This window comes from Elaeis guineensis, chromosome 10, assembly GCF_000442705.2.
Source record: "Elaeis guineensis isolate ETL-2024a chromosome 10, EG11, whole genome shotgun sequence".
Taxonomy (NCBI): domain Eukaryota; kingdom Viridiplantae; phylum Streptophyta; class Magnoliopsida; order Arecales; family Arecaceae; genus Elaeis; species Elaeis guineensis.
Genome location: NC_026002.2, coordinates 29,243,419 through 29,255,328, shown reverse-complemented (window position 1 = coordinate 29,255,328; position 11,910 = coordinate 29,243,419). Strand labels below are relative to the sequence as shown.

Sequence of the window (11,910 nt, the reverse complement as noted above, 5' to 3'; positions counted from 1 at the left end):
TCCATCTGTTGCTGCTGAAATCGATCGAGATTAGAGAGAGGGCAACTGAGCCTTGCGTAGGATTGTTGGCGCTGGAGAGATCTGAAAATTAGTCCAAACCAGAGGTTGTGGCTCTGGTGAGGACCCTCCGATACTAAGTCAGAAAGATAGAGAATAAAGAAGTAGCAACGAGTTCTTTAAGAGGGATTGATTGGCTTACCTCCGATCCTCGGAGCTCCGATTGTTTATATAAAAGGTTGTCAAACAGTTGGTTGCACAGCTGTATGATCGTGTGATCCCGAGATTGCAGGATCGTTAGACATATTATTATGGATGAGATAATCTAGCTTTTAATCACTTCCACGAGATCAGGGGAGTCATTTACGTTAGAACCGATTTATTCAAGGTGAATAGCTATTTCACACGTCGAGGAAATAAGTCGATCGAAGTAATAGGAGTGGCTCGTATGCTAAACGGACCATGCGGACATCTCAGCTCTGCATAATAGTTGGCGATCGTGATGGTAGTTCAAAATGAAATATATATCGATCCAAATCACTTACGAAGATCATCAATCTGGGACACTCACAATAACCACCGTCACAATATGAAATACTGATAATGCTAATGCAAACCTAACATTCATAATCATGACTTTATTCAAAGACACAGAGTATTTATTTACATTTTTGTTTTCAATTGAACTTGCCGACAAACATCACATCATCCGAGTAAAAGATAACTGTGGTCATTTACACCCTTAATAAAGTGGCCAGGCTATACATATTTATCCGTGTTCAGACTATGACTATGACAACGACGATGTTGTAAAACCTTAAATTAGATCAAAGTCATTAGGCTAGGTTTCTTACATCCTAAAACCATTCGAACCGACATGTCTCATATTTTTGGTGGTAGTTTCTCATAATCCAAAGACCGTTCCTTTTAACCAACATGTCTAAATTTTGGTTCACATTATTCTGATTGAGTTCGGGATTCGCCCCTCTCTCTCAAGCTCATCAACGAAGCAGGTTTGGCCAAATGCAAGCTGCTGATTGTTGGACATTGTCTGCATCCACCTTGGCAACCGTGGCACGTCTCTGGCCAAAAGCTCCAAAAAAATGTGTCACACCATGTCAGAGTATAATCATTGATACCACTATTTTCACCAGACTCCTACGGCTCCTCACCTTCACTCAACTGTGGAGTAATGCATGCCTCTCCTTTGTCTTATTCTTCCAATATTTCAAGTTTGAAGTTGACTCCATCCTTGGACACTGGCGGGGCAACAACAGCAACTGGTGCCAAACAGGGCCTCGTGCATTTTTTAAGGACAATAATAGATACTTAAATACAAATAGATTTGAAATTTTAAAAACATATCATGAAATGAAGGTTCAGAGAGTGGACCACCTACGAATTGAGAGAGGTGCCCATCAATTGAGATAGGAGTCGTTAGTCTAGATCTAGATTCTCTCTCTCTCTCTCTCTCTTTTTTTTTTTTTTGATTTGATTAAACACAGATTATATAGCAATTTTTGCAGGTTGAGCGGCCCAGCTGGCTCTTATATTAATCAGAACGGAGGAATCGATGATTTAATTGCTACTTGTAAGGTCTTGGCGTTTGTTGCAGTACATTTTTGACTCGGACAGCAGTTGCTGTTGCTAAGATATGGCGACGTCTGAGGGGAGATGACGGTAATCGAAATTGTAAAATAAATTTTTGATCGAAATTAATTTTGATGGAAATCTTCTAACACTTAAATAAAAAATCTGAAATAGAGAGAAGGAGCGCGCATGAGATTTTTTTCGTACCTTGAAGATCTTTTAGTTATCTCTATTTATAGATCGATGTTAGGATCGTAAAAGAAAAAAATGGCAAGAGGCCATCCCGACTTCTCTAGGCGCACCATTCCAAGATATTCGGTTTGATTTTCGATGATTGACGTTATCTTATCTGACGTGCAGACACCCGTTCTCAGGAGCGACGTGATTTGATAGGACTTTGTCCGACGCATAGCCAGCAATCCTCAGAAGTGGCGTGATTTGATGCTGAGTTGCATGATTTGATGTCAAATAGTATGATCCGACGAGACCGCATGGGGGTTCTCCATCAATCTTTCCAAATATGACGATCAACCGGGGTCGAAGGGAACATGGCTTGTCGTCCTACCACGTGTGTTGTCGGAGATGAGGATCGGTGGTAGGTTCTGTGATCAGAGACGACTTCAGGATCGAGATCTTTCTTGGATCGATGTTCGATATTTGGGTGTTGTTTTGTTGGTGATGCATAGATCAACAATCTGAAATGCTTGAAGACTTTTCGACCACCAATGCTGGTTGGCAGTTGTCGTTGGGATCGACAACTTAAGCATGGATCAGTAGCTTATGGATGAAGATGCTGGTGGGGAGTCGGAAGTCTATGTAAGGTCGACGGCTATTGTGAGGGTCTACGGCCGATGCATAGGGCGGTCATAACCAGAATTTATCTACGTCTTCAGACAGGGGACTAGAGTTCTACCCATAACAGCCTTCTAATAATTAACATGAGAAGGGGGTTCATCTTTTCCTTTGCTGGTTTGTTCAATCTATACTCTTTTCTGACGGACTAACAAGAGGGGACAAAAGGCTATATTTACCCTAGTCGTCTCTTTGATGTTTGAATGACTACCAGGGTCCCTGGGCTTTTGATAGCTAACATGAAGACAGTGAGAAAGCTGCTGATTCCTGGAAAAAGATGTCTGTTGAGTCTATACTCTCGTTGATGTGCAGTGGTCATATTGGCAACAACATAAGACAATAATGTATCCATATACTGGTCATGACTCATTTCAAAACACTGCACAAATCCATGGGGACACTCAATTGCCACAGTGCCCAGAGGGGTATCCGCAGAAATGATCATGCGTTGCTTGAAATCTAAGTTCTCACTGTAGGTGTAGACCAGAGTTGATTTCAATGCACATCAAGAGCCTAGTATCTATATCTTGAGACATGTAATCTTACTGCCAATGGAGTTATCTCCCATGCTCAAAGGATTACAAGTCCTTTTCAAATTCGGCCTAAGGGATTTGATGAAGTGCTTGATGTGTTCAATGAGAACACTTTTCAACATATTTCCACAATCCAAACATAATGCAATTAAATATTATTTATAATCTAAATATCTTTTACTTTTTATCCTATACTACTTCGGGGTGCTTGATATATGATTGGAATCGGAATGAGAATCAGAATAGCCAAATCTCTTGAAAGGTTTGGTTCGTGATCGGAATCGGAATGAAAATTTGAATCCATAGGAGAGAGTGGGGTTTGAGTTTTAAGTAGATTGAGCCATTCCTATTCCATTCCGGAATTAGAATTGGAATGAAACTTCTCCCAGCCAAACAGTTGGAATGGGAGTTATTAATTTTCATTCCGATTCCGGACCCCTACTCCCCCCAACTAAGCAACCCCATAATCCAAGCATCTTTTTCTCTTTATCCTGTCATATACAGAACGATCTTAGGACACTCCTATCCATATCCCTCTCTTGTGAAACTTCCATTCATACACTCATGCAACAAGAGCTAAGCTATTGATCGCTTCTATTAACTGAATTAGTTGATCTTCTACCATGAAATGTGATGATTAGCTTGTTCACATTAGGAATGATATTCCATGTTTATGACCTTGCTCCTGCTAAAATATAGTCTTCATCAAACATGGGAATCAACCGAATAAACAATTTATAATCCAGAAGTCTAATCCAATGTCCAAATTTTGACAGATGAATACTGCTTAAAATTGTTGTGATTCTTTTCATTAGACCCATAATATCATTGCTGGCTTCACTCCGAACATTAAATGAAGCACTAAAATCCACCAAGTCCACCGAAGGTAGCCTACTTCAACTCCCTCAAATTTATAACAAAAATACTGATCATAAAAGCAGAAGCAATTATCTAAGTCATGACTGCTACCAAATTGTAGAAAGTTCATCCAGTAAGGTATATATCTCCTGACTTTGTGGGTGAGATCAATCCCCAGCTATGAACATGTGAACCACACCATTTACTTCTATTGAACTGCACCCAGGAGCTTTTGTTCGCTTCTCTTTCCCCCACCTTATCTCAGTGGCATAAATATTTGACACACCCATGTCGTTGCCATCATCCCTTGGCTCCAAATCTAGTAGAATCATTCCTCCCTGCTCTCCCAGTTCAGCATCACCAAAGAGCCAGTATGCATCAAGAAGGGCTTTCCATACACTGCCATGACTGCCATGGGCATTGTCTTGATGATCCTTTTCGCATCATCTAACAACCCAAAAATGGCCAAGAAGATCCATCAAACATCCATAAGGCTCGATGGTTGGTCCAAGGTTGTGATCTTTGAGTCTTGATCCATACCATCAAAAATCTGCAAGCCATCATCTTTTTTTTTTTTTTTTGTATGACTGATAATGTCAGCTGTATTAAGGAGAAGAGAAGATCCGTTTACAACAAAGTACAGCCATCGAAAACATAGATTGAAGTAGATAAACAACTAACAAAGGAAAGAACAGTGCACAAATATGGCACAGTGAGAAAGCAGATTGCAAATATTGATAGCACACTCCAGAAAATATACAAACTAAACTGCTGTAGACTGTGAACTGAGGATGTTTGAAATGGAGCAAAAGTTGATTGAAGTCCATAACCTGCATGGAGCTGAAGATAATTGATAATGATAGATAAGAGCAGCTGCACAAACCAGCACTAAAAGTGCAACAGCGACAGATGGATACGGTAGCAGAAAAGAGAGAAGAAGAATAGCCTTCTGTAACATAACCATAATAAAATCCATGTCCTGAGAAAGTGTGAGGTGCTGGAGTCTGAAAGCTGGATTTGATGAAGACCATACATTGAAACTAAAGTTGATTGAAGTCCATATCGGCAAGAGGAAAGAGATAAGATGTATAGCCTTGTGTAACATAACCGTAATGACTCATGTCCTGAAATAGCTTGAAGAGGAAGACCATAGAAAATATAAGCCACAGCAGAGCATTGAAACTGTGAATACATGCCCTGAAGTAGGTTGAAGAGACAGACAATGTAAAAGATGAGCCACAGGAGATTCAAGTTGGAATGATGAGAATAAGGTGGCCCATAATAACTAGGTGCCCATAATAACCATAACAACCAAGTGCCCATAGTAATGGAATGAAGTAAAGCTATTGTCATAGAAAGGATAATCCATAGCAGAAGTTGTAGCAGAATAAAAAGCCGATGTAGCACAATAAAAAGCCGTCGTAGTCACCATAAATCAAGCTGAAAGCAGCGACATTATAAAAAGCCAATGTAGTCACCATAATCTGAGCTGAAAGCATTAGCATTATTTAAGAGAAGAATGATGGAACAGGAATAAGGGGTGATAGGTGACAGTATGATACATTGAAGAGAGGACGTGGAAGCAGGAGTAAGGGGCTATATGGAAAGTCCGAGATATTACAGTATTGTAGTTGAATAATATACGAGAAAACGAAGGAGAACAAGAAAAGGAGGCTATAGAAGTTGTAACTCAATAATGCTTGGGAAGATGGCACAAAACAAAGATCCAGAGAAGCAAAGGACATATGCAGAAGGTGAGAAGGAGGGCAAGTTGCATTAAATATAGAGAAATAGGAACTAGAAAAATCAACAAAGGTATGAGTGGCAGCAATTCAAATTTTGAGGAGCTGTAATTGGTTTTTTTCCTCTTTCCAGTAATACTCCATGTTTTCTTTTGTTTTCCCTCCATCCATCTTCATATTTATCAGCAAGCCATCATTGATGAGGCCTGAATGGCTTCATGCTGACAACACACCGATGAAGGTGATCTTGTTAGGCTTTGTTCCACCATCCAATATCTTGTTGAACAGATGAAGTGCTTCCTTTTAGCCCTCCAAGCACAGCACTCCAAAGGAGCACCTCCTCATCAAGAAACCCCCTGAAGACCTCATAAACATACATATCAACCAAACAGTGCACAAATGGGCATGCTTCTCTCGGATGAGAGAGGTTTTGATAAGGGAATGGATTTGGGAGAGCTTGCTGTGGGTTTTGGAGATTTGGAGGGGGGCGGTGGCTGGGTGGGGTTTGGTTGGGGGAGATTGTGGGAGAGGGGGTGAAAGTTTTGGAGCACAGACATGGAGAGAGAGAGAGAGAGAGAGAGAGAGGGGTGTCATGGACTCATGGTGTTTGGGATTTGGGGCGGGTAATATTGAGAATTTTTGAAATACGGTTAAGTCGGTTGGCGGGAGATACAGTTCAGTCCATAAGCAGCATCTGTGTAATTTTCTTGCGTGAAATTTCTTCATTTTTCTGAGGCAATACATGTATTAGAGTGGGGCCCTCTCAATTGTTTATTTCACCCACCATTGATTGGCTGGACCCTCTTAAATGGACTGTTGGTGATCTAACCGGACAACCGGATGGAAAAATAACCATAGTTTTAACAATAGCTACAAGTTAGTGTGGCATTAGCCTTTCCGTAATCATTACAACGCATGGGCTAAAAGCTAGTGTGGCATATTTGGTTGGGGACTGGACTCTAGAATAGAAATGAGAGAGAATGTCTATCATTCTAGTCATTTGGTCAAGACGAGCGTCAATTTTCATTCTGATTTTGAAGGAGAATGAGAATATCCAATCCCCTAAATCTAGTCTTTATTTTTTTTTTTTCATATTCAAAATTCATTATGATTTCAATTCCAATTCTCATTATAATCCTCCAAACTTAATCCACTGCATTCCGATTCCAATTCCTATTATGGTCATGAACCAAACATGGCCGGAGATAAATCATTCCAACTTTAATTTCCATCCATTTCAATTTCGATTTCAGCCGCCAACCAAATACCCCCTATATTTGTGCAGTGATGAATTATGCTATCTGACTCAAATTCCAATGATCTGTTTGATAGTTGGGCATGCAAAGCAAATCCTATCAATCCAAATAAACCTGGTGAGGAGATCGACGACAATTCCACAAGGCAAGAATAATAAAGCCTACCAATTGGACAAAAGGATCACCTGTAATAATCACCATGATTACCAAATCCTGTCATTAGTTGAACTCCGACACAAACGTGTATTCATGCTTCTGTTACACTAGGAGAACTGCTTCAAATAACAAGAATAATCTAAATATAATTCTTGAAAAACTGCTCAGAAAGCCAAAATCATGAAATGATACCAAAATTATGACCATAGTTCATTTGGCGAGTCCGCAGTCCCCCTTGTCAAATTCAAAAAGAGTGTGTACAGTTTCTCAGAATCCATGACTTGAACTTATTCGATGGCCAACTACAAATCAAATCAAATCAAATCAATTCATATGATTCCCCTCAACGTTTGAGAGAAAAAAGCTGTCAAATTAAACATCCTTCAAAAAGTGAGAAAGACGTAATCTATTCTTCAGCAGCAACAACACTTATGTGGCCCTTTTCGAGCATATCATAGAAGGCTCTTGTCTTCCTCTGTTCATTCCAGTGATGCATCTTCCACATGCTACCAGCAAAAATGCCCAGCGTGATGCCAATGCAGATCTCTTTGACTACATTCGGTCCCTTCAGAGTGGCGTGTGCGATCTTGTGGGCAGCCATTTGTTTCCTTCTCAAGCTAAATGAAATGGACCATATGAAACATCCCAGATTACGAGGGAAAGCATATGAAAACTTTGCAAACTAGAAATAGTATATAGGATCTTTCCCTTAATTTGAAAATAAAATGATTCTATGGGTTAGATTTACATTTGATACCCACTACAATATCAGCTTTGGATGCTTCATAAAATGACTATGACAGAAAACTCAAGATGCCTTGAGTTATATTTGACACCCATCACAAATGTCTTGCTCACAGGTTAAGTCAACCACAAAGATGAAAATACATATGACAATGTACTTGCAAAAAAAAAAAAAAAAGTCAGGAGGGAGGGCGGTTCACTTCAACCCCTAAAAGATTGTACAATTGCAGAAAAGCTACTGAAATGATGTCCTTGGATGGAGTACCATGTGGTTTGCACTGAGGAGATCATTGAGATCAGAAGCCATAGATGTCCACCATAAGCTATCAGTGCTCATATTTTGAATGCTGGTGGACACAAAGCTTATGACCGATCCTATTATTTTTTAAACCTAGGGGAACAATGGACCAAATAAACAGTACCTAGGTGATCGAGGATGATTCGACGAAAAAGGCCATATGAACTTGTCTGTCTATAGAAATGAGGACTAACCATGGAATCACTAAACCATCCATCCACCCACTTTAAACCTTTCTTTTCTTTTCATTACAAAGTTTAATTCAATAAGGGGGGCAAAAACATTCAAAAAACTCCTACCTCTACAGCAACAAGGGGACCCTCTATGATGTTGAGGGATAAGATGGCTTAAACTACATAATATGTGCAAAATTAACACTTCTCTTCTGTGGATCACCACAAAATGAGAGAAACATAATTAATGGGTGCACTCTGTTTAGGAGAAACAATACGAGGCTTTGGAAACAGCTTAGGTGACCTCATCCACATCTTGGAATCACACCACAATAGTAAAAATTATATAATGCTTCTAAAGCACCAGGCATGGCATGTACTTGAGATGTATGGGACAGTGAACAATTCAACAAAATCTAGCTTAATCAACTTCCTAAGATTTCTAAACCTGCTTCATGACAAGAACAACTATTTCAATTTCTTAAAATTAATTGAACCATAAAAATGGATTGACTAAACAATGAAAAAATGCACCTATGACCAACACCATTACATAAAACAAGATTCAAAACTATCAATGCAAAGGTGTGATAAATCTGTTTGCAAACACTAAACTATCTCAGAAGACAAAAGATTAGAGTGCCTGGGGTTCACATCCTGAAAAGATGAAAGAAGAAGATGATTGAGGAGTGACATTGAAGAAGGAATATGCAGGTTAACTGAAACTTCAAGACAAGGAAATGTTGTCTGATTCAACATCAATCTCATAGGCTCTGGTGTTGCATATGAATACTCATATCGACCCATTGGATACAGAGCAAAAGGATATAGTATAGACATCATTCTGCCACCAATAACGGACCCTTCCACACGCTTCACATGACTCTATGTCCGCTAACCCAATTTAGTGCTATGTATCATCAGGTGCCTCTAAGCAGCTCAAAGAGAGTGGCCACGGTCATGATGGTAGCGACAGACGAGGACATCAGACGGCCCCATAAGTTAGAGTTATAAGTTCAGGAGGGACAGATCATTGGCATGTCTTGGAAGAGTAACAATGAAGCCAAGGCTCTTCATCTATATTGTACCAATGCCAAGGTGAAGATGGCATAATCCTCCCCCTTTTGCAATCACCACGGCCATAACCTTGAGAGTAAAAAAGAAAAAGAAAAAAGGCAAATACAGTGCCTAATTTCATCAAATAGGTGATGGATTTTGGGAGCTGGAAGATGGAGAAATCCCTTCATTCTTGGGGATTAAGATTTTAACATTTGATTAAAACAAATGCGACCCCATCCTCTTCCTCATATTACCTCAGTATTTGCACAAATTCTGTGTTGTCTGAATTAAATTTCTTTATTCATATATGAAAATGGAAAACAAAGTTTTAGGCATAATTTGCTGATTGGCAGACTCCACTATCCTTCATTAATCGGTTGAAACCATTCGGATTCCAAACAAAACTCTCCTCTTTTTTCAGCACATCCAAACCATACCCATCAATCAGATAAAAACAACAACAGATTATAACCTAGGACACACAAAGAAAATTCCCTATATATCCAGTAAAATTCTCATCCCTAGCATCACTACCCAGAAACCAAAGAATTCAAACTCAAGGCAACAGAAATAAAATTATCGGCATCTTTCTTAATCCCAAACATTTCAAATCTTCCACTTTTATATAACCAAAAAATAGCAACAAAACGGGGACAGCCAGACGATCAAAGATGAATCAACCCATATAAAGTCCACAAAATAAATAGGAAAACGATCAAAGATCCAAACATCTATCCACAATGGAATCCTAGTCCACAAAGACATCGAAGAAATTAAACAAAAAAAATGAAGGAAATTAGTGACAAAAAACAACCTTGAATTAGAAGTGCGGAAAGCACGAGAGCCTCTCACCTGCGACTCGTTTGCGGCCAAGCCCGAGAGAATGCTTCCTCTGGTACTTATATTCTCTACCACTTCTACCATTAAACTATCTCTGGGAACTTTAACGAGAATTGAATCATGGCCGTCGATCCGTGTGCCCTGTGAGACGTCAACCGTAGATTGCGTGCATTACGACGTGACGATAGTTATGGGAAAAAAAAAAAATCCGGCGGCGGCCCACAGGAACGCGTTGACTGTGAAATGTTAACGGGAAATCCGGCACGGTTCACCCACTTCTTCATCCTGCCATCAAACGGTGGGATTTTACCGTGACAAGGTGCGTGGACGGGTGTGGATGGACGTAGGACCATGGTGAAGACGGCAATTCAGCCGCCGATTTTTCTTTGCTTACAACTAAATCATACGTGCATGAGTACACACTTATATTTCATTGGATCCTGTGCAACTTAAAGTAACGAAGAAGTTTCATACGAGACAAGCTAAAATCTTTTAGGTTGGTACATATTCTATGATCCTTAAATTTTCAAGGATATCATTTTCTAAGTAAGTAATCTTAGTGAATACTTATAAAATAGAATAAATTACGAGAACACCATCTTTAGTTTAGCTCAATTTCACTCACACTCTCAGTACTTTAAAAAGTGTCAAACTAGTTTTTCTAGTTATCGATATATTTTGATATAATTCAGTCATCTATTTTCATTAATAAATTTTTTTAAAATGACAAAAATATTCAACTTTTTTCTCCTCCCTCCTCCATGGACGGTGCCCCTCTTTCTTCCACTTTCTTCCTTCTCTCCTTTCTCTTCCTCCCTCCATGTCAGACTCTCCTCTAGAAATAACTTCAATCTATGTATCAGAGATAGGAGGAATGCAGAATAGAGACTAAAGAGGATATTCTAACTCAAAAATAAAAAAAAAAATATATCAGAAAGTAAGAAAAAATTTTCTATCGGATGAATTAGATCTTTTCGGGGAAATAGTCACCACCTTGGCTTGTTATTTGATTGCAGTTCTAAAGCTTTGTGCAATTAATTGAACGGGCTATGAACCAATGTGATTTCTGTGGCTTTTGAAAAAAATGAATTGAAGGAAATAGATAAACAGCAAAAAGAATAGAGACATCGGAGGATGATGATCTAGAAACAGATTAACATGTCCCATTTCTTTGGACTACCTGGGATTTTGAACTGTTTGCTGCGATCGGAGGTTGTCCCGATCTTCTTCTCTGCAGAGAACAAATTGGCGAAGAAAGGGAAATAAGAAAAAAAAAGATCTTTTCTAGTTCATGCTATGGATAAAGGGGAGAAGGAAATAAAAACAGAGAGTAATCGAAGTACAAACCCCTAAATACTACCCAAAGTATGCCTGTTTAGAAATTTATTTCATCAACCTTAAGAGAATTAAAGCAGAGATCGATAGCACTCATGTCAAAAATATAGTTGAACTGAGAGAAGTCTGAATGGATTATTAAGAGGAAACACATCTCCGCAAACAATTCAGAAGTTGAATCCTTTTATCAAGTGAATCAGAAGAACAGAGAAAAATATGGCAAGAATCCCAAGTAACAAGAGAATCAAGAGAAGCTTGAATTAGAACATATAATTTACCTTCAATCAGAGGAAAGAAACCTTCAATTTTCAATTTTGATCCTCATAGCTCTTATCTAGATAAAGATTAGATCCTCGAATCTCTTCAGATGTTCTCTTCAAGACAGAATAAGGACAAACCACAATTAGAAAACTTAATCCAATAAATCCATAGAAATCTAAGGTAGTGCCAGAATGCAAACTTTTGGAGCTCAAAGTT

General features: G+C 39.0%; 1 protein-coding gene across 2 annotated transcripts; it reads right to left on the bottom strand.

Annotated features, from left to right (window-relative positions):
• Window positions 1–7,151: 7,151 nt before the first annotated feature.
• Window positions 7,152–10,249, bottom strand: LOC105052590 (cytochrome c oxidase subunit 5C). 2 transcript variants are annotated; one of them, XM_073244640.1, is made up of 2 exons: window positions 10,111–10,249; window positions 7,152–7,601 (listed from the first exon to the last, which is right to left on the bottom strand). In XM_073244640.1, exon 2 carries the CDS (start codon window positions 7,583–7,585, stop codon window positions 7,391–7,393), a length of 195 nt encoding a protein of 64 aa, XP_073100741.1. In that variant the 5' UTR covers window positions 7,586–7,601; window positions 10,111–10,249; the 3' UTR covers window positions 7,152–7,390. The 2 variants fall into 2 exon arrangements, with proteins under 2 accessions (XP_073100741.1, XP_010931748.1); XM_010933446.4 differs by having other exon boundaries at window positions 10,073–10,225.
• Between the last annotated feature and the right edge of the window lie 1,661 nt (window positions 10,250–11,910).